The 17532-nt window shown below is 37.8% G+C and overlaps 1 protein-coding gene across 1 annotated transcript; it reads left to right on the plus strand.

The window, feature by feature from the left end:
- The first annotated feature begins 808 nt into the window (after positions 1-808).
- On the plus strand, positions 809-6367 carry si:dkeyp-59c12.1 (Ras-related and estrogen-regulated growth inhibitor-like protein). Its single transcript, XM_054776140.1, has 4 exons — positions 809-918; positions 999-1052; positions 1126-1202; positions 4493-6367. The coding sequence occupies exons 1-4, from the start codon at positions 870-872 to the stop codon at positions 4922-4924; spliced, it is 612 nt and encodes a 203-aa protein (XP_054632115.1). The 5' UTR covers positions 809-869; the 3' UTR covers positions 4925-6367.
- Positions 6368-17532: the final 11165 nt, after the last annotated feature.

Here is a 17532-nt window from a genome sequence, read left to right on the forward strand (position 1 = left end):
TAATTGTGATAATTTTTGGGTTCATATATTTTGTTCTTTGATAAATAAATGTACCTAGTAAATGACAAAAATAATCTTCAAAACGGCCACGCAAAAATCCAGGAAATTATGTTTCCTTTTTTTTTTTAATCAACATTTTTTTTTTTAAAGCGAGATAAGATTTTACTTTTTTTTTTTTTTTTTTTTTTACATGTCCACCAGTTTCACACATTATATTTTGTGAATTGAACAAAAACACATCCTGTTAAGGGCTAACTTCCCCAAAATCCCAGATTATTTTGGACACTTATTTCTTCCATAAAAGAAAGAATTCCAAACATTTGAATAAAAAAGTTGAATTCACATAATAAACACCAAAAGTGGTCCTATTGAAATAATTATTCAAACTTAACAAAAACACAGGGAATTATTTTCCACATGAAAAACAAATAAAAAACTAAGTAAGTAAGTAAGTAAGTAAGTAAGTAAGTAAGTAAGTAAGTAAGTAAATAAATAAACTAATAAATAAATAACAACATGGACTTTATGTTATTTTAAAAGTCAAGCTGTTGCACACATTTCTTTATAACGGACAAAAGGCCTTAAAAAATTCCCTAACAAAACCCCGGGATGCAATTAAAAATAATAATAAAAGCCTACTATAGCGAACCACATGACCTAGATAATGAACTAGAATTTTCAGGACTCCTTGATAAACACGTGTGCACAGGACAGGAGGCATGTATGCATGTTCTTGAATATGACGTGTGAGAAGCCCCTCCCCCTCATGTGCAGAGCTGCTTTAATGTGCCCAGCAGTGCAAGCAGAAAACATTGCATGCACAGAACCTTCATGGAGCTGAGTGGACTCACATACCTGCTCCACTCAACATGGAAGCTAACATCGTTGTGATGGGTACAGAGAGTGTGGGCAAGTCAGGTAAAAAATAAACATCCACTATTCCTCTGTGTTATGTATATGTGCATTATTATTAGTATTCACTTTTTTTTGTCCTGCAGCGCTTACCGTTCGGCTGTTGACGAGGAGATTCATAGGAGAGTATGGAGACATTGGTATGTGTTTTGGTTTGTGATAACACTGACACCTTATCGTGGAAAAATGACTTACAGTATGAATGTCTTTCAGAATCCGTCTACACTCATCGATTCATAGTAGATGGGAGGGAAATTGCTGTTAATATTTGGGATTCACCTTTTTCTGAGGTAAGGACACTATTGATAGTGTATCACAATCTAATGAAATCCAATACAAGAGCTGTATCAAAAAAATGGGCACTTCCAAAGATAATACAGAGAGATATTGATTTAACAATATGTTAATAATTGAACTGGCCAGTATCATACTGACAGCTGTTCCTAATGTTTGGGTTACCTCATTTATTAGAGGGTTTTAGATAGACTACAAGTTTCTATTAAACAAGTACTTGGTGTATTGTTGGAAGGTTTCACTGGTAGAAAGTCATCATAAAATGGTGGTAGTTTTCATTGTAGAATCTTGGATGTGGCAGCAATTTCTAGGCTAAAGGAACCATATTTGGTACCTTAAACTTTAATGGAAGGCAGTGATTTAACTCAGCCAAACAAAGAAAACTTACTTAAAATGAAAGAAAAGCATATTAAACTGACATACAATTATTGTAACTGAGAACGCTAATGATGAAAAATGATCAAAACTATTCCAAAGAGTTCCCCATGAAACAGGAATGGCCAACAATGAAAAAAATGAGCAAAAAATGAGTGAGATATCAGTTTAAAATACACAAGCAATCCATTCCTCTATCAATTGTTTTAATGGCACCCAAAGCACATTAGTGTGTGGCCAGCGGTAACCAAAGCAGTTAATTAGAAAGTTGTTGCCATGATTTTTTTCACTTTTTAATTACTGTTTTGAACCGACTATAAGACAACCACCAATATAAGACAACACGTTGTGTTTTTCAAGACCCGTTTTTGGCTAAATATTTCCCTCCAGGGCACAGCAGTGTGTGTGACTGACAGAAAGAAAAGCTCTGACACGCTTGGGGAGAAGTCGTTTGGCGTCGCCTGTTGGTTTGCATGTATGGATATAAGATGACACGCAGTATTTTTTCTTGGCAAAAAATACTGTCTTATATTCAGGTCCATATGGATGTACAGTGGAACCTTGGTTTTTGTCACTAATCCATTTCAAAAGGTCAAACAAAAACCGAAACATACCAAAACAAAATGTTTTTAATTAATCTATTCCAGACATTACAAAAATGTTCTGTAAGGTATGCTGGGAGCTGGCATCACTCCTGTCGCTGGGAGAGCTTCTGGATTCCCAGCATGCTTTGCGGTACTTGCTGTGTAAAAAGTTGTTTAAGTTTTGTGTTTAGAGTTAATGTAGTTGTTTCCTAGAACCCACAGTACACTCCTGATCAAAATCTTAATTTGGATCTTAATGAGGGCCGCACGGTGGTCTAGTGGTTAGCCACACAGTCACATCCTGGAGATCGTGAAGACTTGGGTTCGATTCTCCCTTGGGCATTTCTGTGTGGAATTTGCATGTTCTCCCCGTGCGTACATGGGTTTTTCTCCGAGTACTCCGGTTTCCTCCCAAATTCCCAAAAAATGCATGTTAGGTTAATTGGTGACTCTAAATTGTCCATAGGTATGAATGTGAGTGTGAATGGTTGTTGTCTATATGTGCCCTGCGATTGGCTGGCGACCAGTCCAGGGTGTACCCCGCCTGGCGCCGGAAGTCAGCTGGGAGGGTCCACCCTGCCCCCGCGACCCTAATGAGGAGAAAATGGATGGATGGATCTTAATGAGGTTTTAAGTAAGGTTTTAAGAAACGTTCTCTTTTTGAACGTGGTCGGATTGTCGAGCTGCATAAGCAAGGCCTCTCTCAGCGTGCCATTGCTGCTGAAGTTGGGTGCAGTAAATCAGTCATTAAAATTTTTTTTGAAAGATCCTGAGCATGATGGAACAAAAAAGTCAAGTGGTAGACCCAAAAAAATCACGGAGGATCCGATTGGCTGGCCATCAAGACACAGGGCGGTCTTCCACCCAAATTAAGGTCCTTACTGGTGCCCACTGCACCACAATAACCATCAGACGGCATCTGCGGGAAAAGGGTTTAAAAAAGAAAAAAAAAATTTAAAAGACCTCGTCTCCTTCAACACCACAAAACTGTCAGTTTAGACTTTGCCAGGGAGCATCAAACATGGGACATTGAAAGATGGAAAAAAGTTTTATTCCCTGATGAGAAAAAATGTAACCTTGACCTTGACGGTCCGGCTTCCAACATTACTGGCATGACAAGGAGATCCCACCTGAGATGTTTTCTACCCGACACAGTGGAGGGGGTCCATCATGATCCGGGGTGCCTTTTCATTCAGTAGAGCACGAGAGCTTCAGGTGGTGCAGGATCGTCAAACGGCGGTTGCTTACGTGCAGATGTTGCATCGGGCATCCCTCATGACTGAGGGCCTTCGTCTGTGTGGTAACAGCTGGGTTCTTCAACAGGACAACACTGCAATTCACAATGCTCGCTTGACCAAGGACTTCTTCAGGGAGATTAACATCACTCTTTTGGACCATCCTGCATGTTCCCCTCATTTAAATCCCATAGAGAACATTTGGGGATGGATGGCAAGGGACGTTTATAAAAATGGCCATCAGTTCCAGACAGTTGATGACCTTCGTAAAGCCATCTTCACCACTTGGAGCAATGTTCCCACTAGCCTCCTGGAAACACTCGCATCAAGCATGCCCAAACTAACTTTTGAAGTGATTAACAAGAACGGTGGAGCTACTCATTACTGAGTCCTACTGACAACATTTTTTGTTCTGGTTTGGAGAGTTGATCAGCTGATAAACAGCCTATTTCGGTTTAATTGTTGTTTTCAATAAATTACTTTTTCTAAGTGCTTTTTGTCTCACTCCTCCTTCTTGCTTTTGCATATTGTTGCTCTACTTAAAACCTCATTAAATGCAAATTCTAGCAATTTTTCAACTGGTCTTAAGATTTTGATCAGGTCTGTAGTAGTAGTTGCCCTGTGTGTGTTTACTTACCTGTTACATGCTGTGCTGTCATTTTTGTGTTCTGTCTAGTGACCCCCATTCATTTCACTGCATGACAAGTCACTGCAAGTTCAGTGCTGGTTATTGCTTGCCCGAGCAACTGTCTCTGATCTCTCCCTAGACTTTGATGTCAAGTAGGGATCACAAAATATTGTCCAGCAGACAAGAGTTTGAGACCCCTGTTCTTGTGAGTTTGTGTTGTAGCTGACTCCACGTATAAAAAGGTCAGCTGTATTTGCAGTGCGCCATCTAGTCGAAGTAAATATAGGAAGGCATCAATTGCAGGATAAAAACAGTAAATGTCAAATGGGCCGGACTAAACATCAAAATGTGCCATATGTGGACCATGGGCCTCATTTTGCCCACCCCTGCTGTAAAGGGTTAAGCAATGAGCATAATTATAGTCAGTGGTGTAGACATCTTACCTACGTGTCTTCTCCTGCCAGGATGTCTCCTTGAAGACGGCACTCTTCAAAAGGAAAGTCCAGTGGGCCGACAGCTTCATCCTTGCCTATAGCATTTGCGACCGTGCCAGCTTTAATGCTGTCACCCGCCTGTTGCACGTCATCAAATCCGTCAGAGGATGCACGCACGCCGACAAAGAGCCCTCCGTGGTCATCGTGGGCAACAAGCGTGACCTCCACCATCGTCGGACCGTGCTGAGCGAGGAGGGCCGCCTCCTGGCCCTCAACGCCGGCTGCCTCTTCTATGAGGTGTCGGCGGCAGAGGACTACCACGGCGTGCTGGCGGTGTTTCACGGGTTGCTGGATAGTATGAAGGACGCCAAGCTGAGTGCCAGGAGGCCATGCATGGGACTCAAGGGCATCGTGAAGAGCGTGTCAGCCGTGTTTGCCAGACGACGAACAGACTCCATTTAGGAGACTTGTGTACATCCACTGGATTTATGTCACATGTTGTGGTGCCAAAGACCTCTTTTACCACCAAAGCCTGAAGACACAAGGAAACAACACAGACGTTAAACTCATACTAGTGACCTACTGTACAAATTCATATGCATCATACAACAAAGGTATGGTTTATTGTTATTGTGGTAACCAAAATATTAGGGACACCTCTAAGTCCTTCTACAACCACAATAATAACAATACGTGTTGTTAAATCAGCATGATTATCTTTAAGTTTCTCATTAAGATATTGTAACCTGACATCTCTCCCCCAAAGATTGTCTCATTCCACAGGCAGAGTGGCAACTAATGAACTGTTTTGCCACCAGACAATGACCTATTGAATGACCTATTGTTATGCGGGACGGTCGTTCACCAGCCATGCCAGGCAACAATATCAACCCTATTGTGACACACCCACGGGGGAAATAAATAGGTAGACTCCACACTTAAAAATCTTGAACTGAAGAAGCCTTTTGGATTAAAGGTGAAACGCCTTCAAAAAACAGTCCAGTTGCCTCCATTCAACCATTATTGTGTATAAGCATGTGCAGGTGTAGCTCATGAAGTATGCAGCCAATGTCCAATGAAATGATATAGTGACATAGTAAATGACATAGTAACTCGAAATGCAACAGACACTTTCTGGACACAACATTAGGCACACCTTCACAATCCAATAACAATAACACATTTAAACGATGTGGCTATTATTGTGACTGTTCTGCCAAGTGTACCTGGCAACCAAAATATGAGAAACACCTCATCAAGAGTGCACTTCTAGGACCACAAAAATAAACGTATTAAATATTAAATTATATTGTGTTAAATAATAATATAATTTAAAACAATTATATGAAAAGACCTGGGTTCGAATCTCCTGTGTTCTCCCGTGCGTGCGTGGGTTTTCTCCGGGTACTCCAGTTTCCTCCCACATTCCAAAAACATGCATGTTAGGTTAATTGGCGACTCTAAAGCGTGAATGATTGTCTATATGTGCCCTGTGATTGGCTGGCGGCCAGTCCAGGATGTACCCCTCCTCTCGTCTGAAGTCAGCTGGGATAGGCTCCAACATAGCCCAGCGACCTTAATGAGAATAAGCGGCATAGAAAGTGAATGGATGTATGGATAATTACATGAAATGAAAACTTCTCTACTATCTTCACTATTATTATTCTAATTAGCTCTGGAATACCTAACGAAGCATCGACACTATGAGAAAAAACAACTCACAGTATATATATGTGTTGCACATGCCAAAGAAACTACCCTGTCATGTGTGAACACAAGAACTTCAACCATCATATTTAAACATGTTGCTGTCATTTTAAACATTGTATGTTATATTTGTGAGCTCTGGTGCTCCAAGTTGTAGAAAGTGCTTTGAGCTTTTTACAAATGGGACTGAAATAAACGTTATAAATACTCACATAAAACACATACCTTGTCATTTGTCTCAACCTGAAGCCAAATCGTAAGGATAATTGCCACAATTGACATCATCCCTTCAGTTCAAATCGAATTCCAGCAGGTTTATGTTGATATTTACACACCTAGTGATAGATGGTAGCCATGGAGTTTCTAATGGATGGGCCTGAACCTACTCATGTATGATGCAGTAATGCTGCACTGGCGTTTTTATAGGTCATATGCTTTTTGCATACTGTGAAAGCATCCTAAATAAATTAAGCAACTAAAGGTTAAACTGATATTTTAGGCCTATTAAGTTTCTGTGACAAAGTAAAACACTTAAATGCACAATTTCATGCCATCCTAAATCAGAATTTCAACAATTCTGCCTTGTTATGGCTGATAATTTGATTAGATTGTGCAGGTGTCCACTCAGTACACCTTTGTTCCTACACTCCTTTAAATTATTAAGACAAAAGAGAGTATTTCTCCTTTGTGTCGTTATCTTGCTCCAGTAACCTTGCTGTGACCCCCCCTCTGCATCAACAATGTTCTTTTGCTTTTCTTCCTTTCACCCTCTGTCGCTCTGTGTCAGGGAGATGTCCGTCTCAGTAGGCCATTAGAGGCTGCAGCACGCGAGGTCAAATGGCAGGTAAGCTGGTGGCAGGGCACCCATCATCACCACCCCTTGCACTGCACTCCTTCTCTCTCTCCCTGATTTTCTCATTTTTACAGATGAGGAATCTGACAGGAACAAGGCGCAGGTTAACAAAGCAGAACGTGGCCCGTCTGGCCCCCTGTGGGTCGCTATTGCGGTGTCTCTTGACCTGGTGGCATCACAACACGCTAAAATGTTAGCTTGTCTTCAGCACACTCACTAAACAGTTGCATTGCGTGACATTAAAGGAGGTAGAAGAATGAATGAATAGCAGCACCAGTTAATGCCATTCAATGATAATGTCTCATTTTGGAATATTACACTTACATGCTAATTAGCATCTCGTAGTGTGATTTTCATTTCTTTTCTAATCACACAATGGATTACAGCTTCAGAACAAAGTCTAAATTGTATTACTTTTCTAAACTCAAAATTTGTCAGTTCCAAAATACAGTAAAATTTGAAGGTTGAACACGTTCCTTTGCCGGGATGATGGTTGACCTCTGATTTTGTTCTGCTTTAGAAACAATTTTCCCCATAGAAAAGAAATATTGATATACAGTGTACAGTATGTATGTAGTGAATCATTACATGAAATTGATAAAAAAAAAAAGATTTTAAAGTGTTACATTATAACTTAATATTAATGAAATAATAAACTAAATCATTATATTGTACAAGTGTAGAAATACGTCAAGCACAATTAAAAAAAGTTAATGAACTTTAATGATGATTGTCTGGGTCTGGATTCTTATTGCCACAAAAGTATAAAAAGAATTTAACCAATTCAAACCAACAAAACACTCTAGATCAGTGCTTCTCAAATAGTGGGGCGGTGAACTGTCGCCTGGGGGGGGTGGGGGGGTGAGAGGCAGGGAGGACTTTCAGTATTAGTGCAGACCTGCCAACATGTATGAATTTGTTGTATTCAGCATGGAATTTGACTCCTGAATACGCTTGTATGCTTCACTGCTCTCCATTTTGTTGCATTTTGCTGGTTTCCGTATCGAGTTCAGTCTGTACAGCACCGATAAATAAATGGATATTATCAGTTACTCAATAGTACTTCAAATTGGGGGAGGCACGAAAACATTTCTGTCCCCCATTGAGGGCATGACAGAAAATAATTGAGAACCACTGCTCTAGATGAACTTTAAATTCCAAGTGACAATGAGTATGAGAACTTCCTGTGTATGTTTGGAATAAAGGTTGCCCAAAAAAAGCAAAAGAAAAAGCAAAAGATATGCGGCATACACTGAAGCCTTGTTTTTTTTTTAAAGATAAAGGATTGGGCATCAAGGCTCGATCATCAATGGGAACTGGGACTAACATTTCGATTCTCCTGGAATCATAATTTTTTTTAAATTTCAAGACACCAACGAAGAAGAAGCAGCTACAACGTTTGGCTTAACAAAATAACAAAATAAGGGTGTCATAAAAAATAGCTTACACCAACATTGAGGCAGCAAAGTATACTTGTGCTAATGGTAGCTCAAGACTCACAGCTCATAGACAAACCTTCCACAAGTTCTTCGATATTCTGCACCCAGGTTAGTGCATGTTTAAGTGCCTGCAGAATCGCACACTCACTAACACACAAACAACAGCATATTTGGAAATGTTTTTTTCATGAGCTTTTTAAAAGTAAACATCTTTTGTGAAAGTGTAGATAGATCTGTGAGAAAATCATAGTAAAGCTGATAAAAAGTTCATATCATTAATAGAATTAATGGGGACGTTCAGACATTTCATCCAAAAAGAACCCTAATTGCACCCTCATTTAAACCATGCAAACTTTTATGACCCTTCATGGCAAGTATCATTTTTTTCCGCCATGTTTAACTGCGAGAGAGTACTGAACAGCATCCTGTCCGCTCATTGGTCGATCACTGAAACTCCCGCTGATTGGTCCTTGTCTGGGCGACGGCGATGAAAAGTTGAATATTTTTCAACTTTCTGGGATAAAAACCTGAGACAAAGAACATGCTACTTTAAGGGAGTGCTCACACAAGGCCATTCGCTCCGCACTGGACTTGGGTGCGCACGATTCCCCCTCCCTTTCCTGGCCACATTGAGCATTCATGCTAGAACCTGTCCCTTCACTTCTATTATGCTGTATTACTGCAACTTCCCTGACTTTATTGTGTGCAAGGTGGCAGCTTGCGGAGGAGAAGCAACCACATGAACTAAATGACACATCTTTACTACACGTATGAATGTAGTGCCGTGGGCTTGACTTTTGGATTATTTGGATTCCTTCTATTTGATTAATATTAGGAATTGTGTCGGTTATCATTAATAACCTGCAAGGAGCGATAACATTAGAGTCATCCAATGGACTCAGGTACGCAGGCATGTGAGAGTGCATGGAATGGTGCTGTGCCCTAGCCCACCTCTTCCAATGGTGCCAAAGGCAGGGAAGCATGCGAACACGTCGGATTTCAGGTCATTCCTGAAACAATGATGTGATCTCTCAAAGTTCTGCTTTTTCACGCTCTGTCTAATGAGAAGTATCGCACCGGTTCTACTCCTACGTGCTTGAAGCCGAGGGGCGCAAGCAGGGAAGTCATAAAAAAAACAATCTCTGGAATGTGAAACTGAGAAATCATGGGCAATGGTGTGGGAATATTAATTACTAGACAGTTTTCAAAATGCTCATGTTTGATGAGATGAGAAGGGGTAGGATGAAAAAAGCTTATGCTTTTTCCTACTCCTGTTCAGATTTGTTTGGACAGTATGTTTTTTTACTTGCATTGTGGATTGTGATAATCTCACATGTCTGAAATTAAAACATGAATCCATTCAATGTTTCAAGGATTTTGGAGATGAATTTCATGCAGTTACGACCTGCCAAATCAATCTGCAGTTTATAAAAGCTTGTCCAAAGATGCCAAAAAGAAACCAAATGAAAGACTTAACCTGCAGTCAAACTTGAGGTTTTTCCTAATGTTAAACAAAATCCTTTTCCTGGGACATAAAGAAAGCAGCATGTTCTGTCTAAAATGTTTCCTGTCAGCACATGTTCAAGACACACAACTGCAACAACGAAATGCAATTTTCTCTTACCTCATCTAATTGGAGTTGTTCTTATTTTATTATGGCGGAGGCAGCTTAACTAAGATGTATAGACGGGGAGGTAAGCACGCACACAAACAAGGTAAACAAAGAAGTGGAAGAAAGGAATACACTAAGTTGGCTGGGAACAGACCATATCTGTGCGTAGACAATCTTTGATACGTTGTATCAAAGATTGTTACAGCCACTCTACAAATAAAATCATAGGTCTTAATTATAAGGTTACATCATATAACACATAAAAAAGATTTTACATGTCTTAATACAAGAAATAATTTGTTCTTTTACAAAAAATGCTGCTGAGTGTCACCATTAAAATTTTAATTTTTATTATCTGACGAGAAATAAGTCATAGAATCACAAGAATTTCAAAATTAAGTTGCAATATTACAGAAAAATGTGTATGTGTGTGTAATGTTTTTTTTTTTTTTTTTTTTTTTTTTACAGAATAATACCAGTGTTGCGAAAAAAGAACTCGCCTTTTTAGTAGTATTCAAGTTGCAGTACGAAAATAAATCGTAATTTGAAATCTTTTTTTTAATAATGTATTGAGTGAACAAAGAACACGTTTTAGTAAAATTAAATATGTCATATTTGGAGAAAAAAAATTACTTACAAGAATAAAGTTGGAAAAATATATATATTCAATATTACAGACAAAAACGTACCCGCATTAAGGTGAGGACTGCTAAGGAATGCAGTATAACATTTATTTTTAAAAAATATATGTGTATATATATATATATATATATATATAATGCCTTATTCTTGTAAAAATATGACCTTTTTCCTCATCATGCAATATTTTGGTTATAATATTTCCATCCATCCATCCATTTTTTATACCGCTTCTCCTCTTTAGGGCCGCGGGGGAAGGCTGAAACCTATCCCAGCTGACTTCGGGCGACCGGCGGGGTACACCCTGGACTGGTCGCCAGCCAATCGCAGGGCACATATAGACAGACAACCATTCACACTCACATTCATACCTATGGGCAATTTAGAGTCGCCAATTAACCTAACATGCATGTTTTTGGAATGTGGGAGGAAACCGGAGTACGTGAGAAAACCCACGCATGCACGGGGAGAACGTGCAATCTTGAGAAATACAAATACATGTATATGATGTGTGATATGCGTAAATTCACTAACACAGAATTCTGCATATTTTATTATACAGCAAACTACACGAACACAATGTTTCCGGTGTCTTCACACAAGGAATCTGCCACCTATAGCATTTTTCATATGATGCCTTTCAGTTTCCTAATAAAAGAGACACAGAGGGGGTCAGGAATGTGTGGAACTAACCAAAGTGCTCAATGAGCCTTTACCTCATGCATGCTTAATAAAAATGTGTTAACTGTTCATCCATGCCAGCTATCCTTTGCTTGAGCTCCCCCGCAAAGCCTTAAAGACCCCCTGCAGCTCAAGCAGAGCGCTATCCATATAAGGAGCTGACATTAACAAACGCACGCACACACGTTCATAATTGACCTTGCAACAGTAGTAGCAGAGGAAAGCAGGGTTCAAAGTTTAGTGGCACTTGCTGCTTTTTCACCCAGGGATTTAATGGATTACCTCCCACTGTGGTGTAGCACCACCTAACATCCAGTGTATGCTATGCTATATGAACTGTTCTGAGTTTTCTACTGTACAGAATATGTAGGTACTGTAGGTAGTAAGTACTGCATGTATTACGTTGTGTATACCATATGTAGTGCTTGTGAATATGTGGTATATATGCACTTTAATATGTACTGTATAGAATATGTAATGTATCTAATATGTACTGTATGTAGCGTGTAGTGTGTATGTACTTTATGTAATATGTACTGTTTTTTTGTAATAGTTACTGAGTGTAATACAGTAATGCCTCGCAACTCATACTTCAAATTTCGCGGCTTCACTTTATCATGGTTTTTCAAAAATTTATTTATTAATGAACCATCAGAAAAGGTTCCCTTGACAGGCTGAATACGGCCTATTATTATTTAAAAAAATATGCATAAGCAAATGTTACATATTTATTCCCTAAATTAAGCATTTTCAAGCATAAAAATTGATAAATGAACTAACATACAAATATAAGGCATTCAGAAGATGCATTCAAAAACGTTGTGAGAATATGTAGTGTTCTACACTGGCCAGTAGGGGTTAGTAATGTTACTGTGATGTTTAATGGACAAACAAGCACCAGACTTGGTAACAGGTAAACAGGTATTCTATGCTCTAACTACAAAAATACAGTGTTCCCCCGTTTACCGCGGGGGATAGGTTCCCAAAATAGCCCGCAATAAGTGAAATCCGCAAAGTAGCCAACTTCATTTTTTTTACAATGATTATATGTTTTAAGGCTCTATAGCCCCTCACCATACACTTGATACATTTTTCTCGGACAGGCATTAACATTTTATCACATTTCTCTCTTGCTTAAACACTCTCAACGAACTTCAAATCTTTGTTTGAATTTTGATGATCAACCTACACTGCAAAAACAGCCATACTTGAAAGAAGCCCAAATTATATTAAAATGAGACAACTTTTCTTATTTCAAAAAAAAAATTGCCAATGTGGTAAGCAAAAGTTGCCTGGCTAGAATTTTTGTTACTAGAATATTATTTCTAGTGACTTTTAAGAATATAATGAGTCCTAAAATAAGCAGGTTGTTCTTAGTCACATAGCTAGATTTAAGTAAAATGTTCTTATTACAAGGTAAGAAGTAAGCCAAATGCTCTGATGAATTTCTTAAATTGAGACAAAATATGCTTTTATGAGGCTAGATTTAAGCAATATTTTCTTGAATCAAATTTAATAATTTAACATTTACACAGATTTAATTTAATAAATCTTGGTATACTCTACGAAATTTGCTGTGCAGCCTTCACATTGGTCCGAAATCAGCAAATCTTTCCATTTATTTTCTTTGTATGAGTCCATTCTTAAATTTAGAAAGTTAAAAAAAACAGTTTATTCTTAATTTAAGACAAATATTCTCAATCTGTTGCTAAAGAATAATGAAAATAAGGTATTTAGCTTGTTATTACAAAAAAATAATTCATTTCTGGCCAAAAATATTTTTATAAGAATTGGCTAGCTATACTTTGTTCATATAAGATTATTTTTCTCAAGTGAAAATTGCTACTCGAGACATGTTTTCTTTTTAGGAAGAAAAAAAGAAATAGTTACTTTCTTGAAATTTAGTTTTTGCTGTGTAAAAAAAAGTAGAAATTATTAAGAAATTATTAAGTCACTCACGCGTCCTGGCACCGTTCCGCCGTACTGTAGAATTTTAAAAAACAGTTAATTTATATGTACTTTACATATGTATTAGGCTCTGTAGATTATCTGTAATGGATGTATAGCATGTAACATGAATTGTAGGTAATATGTACTGTATGATATGCGCATGTATTGACTATAGTGTATGGAAGAAAGATGTATAATCCTCCCTTACTTGTAACGGTTTCTGAAAAACAACAAGTAGTCATGTTATTTCACAGGTCATCGATGTAATACTGTCAGTATTGGGTTTTTTTTTGTGCACGCTGACATCCTACCATGATCGTATACGTAGCTGTGACCTACTGACTTGAGCTACACCGCAGTAGCAGCAGCGCGTGTTCACCACCTGCAACTCAATTTCAGCCTCTCGTAAAATACAAATTAAATACATGAAGCGCTTTTGCAATATCGAGAACAGCAGAATGGATAAAGAAGCAGTTTTTGAAATGTAGGTTCTATCACCTAGAGGCCTCCTAACCAAATAAGACAAGGCAGACATTTGCTGGCTTTGGCCGCTAATCAGCCGACACTGTGCAAGGCGGGGTCACGTCTCCAGGGCACAGCGAGCAAAGCTTTGATCTAATAGAAAAACGTTTCCTCTTCCACATGGCGGCGAGGCTCACGTGGAGGGAAGTGGGGCAGACTTCTGCACGTGAGGCTGTTAACGAAACCAAGCATGGCGATGAGTGACTCATCCCTGAAGAACGGATGACTGGAACCTGACCTCCAGCTGGAGACCCTTCTGGTAGTTTGGCACAATAGCAAAGGTAGGCTACTGAAATAATTCCTTTTACAATGCAGACAAATAAAATCCTTGGTGGGTTCATTATAAACCGTCCTTTTTGTTAGCTAACAGATTCAGCAACGGAAATCAAGACAATGATGCAATCATGCGTCATGTTTCTGTATCTTCACTTGTTGCTAGGGAGAATTCACAGGGGACAATCATCACTACAGCCAAATCAGCCAAAAACAGCACAACTGTATAGTGATAACTAGACAAGCTTATTCATTCATATAGATGTCCCCATTAAAACACTGCTCTGTATTAAATATACAAAAATACTAGGGATGTCCGTTTTTTTTAATGCCGATATGCCGATATTTTCCAACGCTCAATTTCTGATTCCGATATCAACCGATACCGATATATGTAACATCACATATCTTTTTCTTGAGTAAAATTGCTGTAAAGTAACAATACTCTTGAATGAGTACAGTTGTTTTGTTGGCTAGTCCACCCATCTCTGAGTAGATCATTCATTTATTACATATTTTATTGTTTAGTTTAGTTTAGTTTAGTTTATTTGAACATGAAGGTTACAATGGAATACATCTCATGAATCATTTTCACAGTTCCACATGTCCAAAAGGAGTAGGAAGAAGCAAAGCTTATTTAATCCTACCCCCCATCCATTCTACATCTTGTACAGTACATGTAGTTCACTTCCTGCATTCCATGTCATGTTTTCTGTGATTGTCAGAATAATACATAATCCATATCGGTAAGTCCCATAAAATAAGTAAATAAGTAATAATAGTAATAATAAGTGATAATAAATAAATAATTACATAAATATGAGTAAAGAATTTTTTTTTTCTTTAAACAAAACAAAACAAGAAATAGCAAACCTGACAGAACATCATTGTGATAATCAAGACTCTTCTGCCTTGTATTTAGCAAACACCAACTGCTTGTATTGTTTTTTGAATTTGCTCATCTCTGTACTTTGTTTGGGTTCCTTACTCAATTCATTCTATAGTTTAATTCCACACACGGAAATGCTGTGGGTTTTCAGCGTAGTTCTCGCATATAAGTGTTTTAAGTTTAGTTTTCCTCTAAGATCATATTTCTCCTCTCTGATTGAGAAATACTGTATGAGGTTTTTGGGTAATGAGTTATTATTAACTTTCTGCATTATTGTAGCGGTTTGAAAATGAACTAAATCTGCAAATTTTAATATCTGTGATTTTAAAAATAAAGGGTTTGTATGTTCTCTATACTTGGCATTATGAATAATCTTCACCAATCTTTTTTGCAATACAGTGAGTGAGTGAAGATTGCTTTTGTAATTATTTCCCCATATCTCCACACAATACGTTAGATATGGTAATACTAAGGAACAGTACAGAGTGTGGAGTGATTTTTGATCAAGGACATATTTTGCTTTATTCAATATAGAGATATTTCTCGCCACCTTTTGTTGTATATATTTAATATGAGATTTCCAACTCATTTTTTCATCTATTATAACCCCGAGGAATTTATATTCTTCCACTTTTTCAATATCCACTCCATTAATTTGTATTTGCTCGTACATCTCCCTTCTGCTATTTCCAAATAGCATTATTTTAGTTTTACTTATGTTCAGGGATAATCTGTTCCTGTCAAACCATGACTTTAATATGACAATTTCATCCTTGACCTTTTTAATGAGTTGTTGTGTACTTTCACCAGAACAAAAAGCGGTGGTATCATCCGCGAATAAAACCAATTTTAAGTCCTTAGTTACTTTACAAATGTCGTTGATATACAAATTAAATAGTTTTGGTCCCAGTATGGACCCCTGGGGTACTCCACTCGTGGTGTGTAAACTCCCAGATGTGTATTCTCCTAGCTTTACAAATTGTTTCCTCTTTGCTAGGTAGCTTTTAACCCAATTCAAAACTAATCCTCTAATTCCATACCTTTCTAATTTTGAAATTAAGATAGTGTGATTAATTGTATCGAAAGCTTTTGTCAAATCCATGAATACAGCTGCTGCGTATATATGTATATAACAATACATTTGTGTTTCTTGTGCCTTGATTTATGTTATTTTTGGAAAGATTTCATTTATTTTTAGTTAAAGGGGTATCGTTTAAAACACATCAATTTGCTGATTGATAACTTTCATGTTGTTATTTTATATTCTTATTATATATAACTTCATGATGCAGCAAGTTCAGCGGTGTAGCAAATTTGCGACCTTGGGGCTAAAAGCTCTCGGTTTTTATTGTAGTAAAAAAAAATCAATACAGATGTGAGCCCATATCACATTTTTATGCTAGTATCCGCCAAGATAATTATGCCAGTGTCAGCCAGATAAGTATCGGTGGCCGATATTATCTGGTATCACTAAAAACTACATATGAAATACAGTGGAATTTCTAAAGTCGTACAATTTCAAGAGATAAATACCTGTGTTGCCAACAGATCATTACAGTTGAGAGTTGTATTGTTTTTAAGTTGAGCTATTAACAGTCGTTAACTTCTTTTTATAATTGTAAAATGTGACTTGAACCTTTGCTTGTACAGTTAAAGGTTTTGAACCTGGGACACATTTGCTTTGTTTTCTATGGGAAGTATGTTTTTTATGTCTGACAAAAATGTACTGTCTAGTGCAGGCAGGCATACCTTAAAAGTAAGTCTGTTTTATTAACTATAATCAACAATAGAAACACAGTTTAGTTAAACCATTTCCAACATTCCAGCCTCGTAAAAGCCCCCTTAAATAAATCCATTCACTCATCTTATAGTTTGAGCAGCATGTACCTACAGTATTAAATTTACAAGTGAGTGTCTGGCTGGCAGCCATCCTGCGCTTCCTGCAGGGGTCCGGGATTGTGTAACTGCCTTTTGTTTGAAATTTCTTTGATTATGCTGCAAAAAAAGGGGGAAAGGGAGGAGATGGCGTGAATGTGTACTGAATGTGAAGAATGCTGTTGATTGCATTAGGAAAGCACACACACAGCAAGACATCCTATGTGCTTGGATATTATAGCATGAATGTACGGGCAGCGACACATGACTGCTGCTGCTGTAGAACGTGAGCAGATACTTGTCAAAATAGCAGTTTGTTATTTTTTTTTTTAATGTGACCATGATGAACATAAAACATAAACCTATAACTTGGACAACAAAAAAAGACAATCATTTGTTAAGGGTAAGAGTATAAAATGTGTACAAAAAGCTGTTACATGTTTTAATGGCATCAGTATGGCACATTTGGACTTGGCAAGAGAGTATGATTGACTCATTCCTGCAGAAGGGCTCCAAATGTGTTAGATTGTGAGGGCATCTCTTGCCCCCCATATATTTTTAATTGGATTTATTAGAATTCCATTTTGATAGGATTTGTTGCTATGGATAGTATACTAGTATAATAATTTA

The sequence above is a fragment of the Dunckerocampus dactyliophorus genome, chromosome 5 (assembly GCF_027744805.1).
Source record: "Dunckerocampus dactyliophorus isolate RoL2022-P2 chromosome 5, RoL_Ddac_1.1, whole genome shotgun sequence".
NCBI classification, from domain to species: domain Eukaryota; kingdom Metazoa; phylum Chordata; class Actinopteri; order Syngnathiformes; family Syngnathidae; genus Dunckerocampus; species Dunckerocampus dactyliophorus.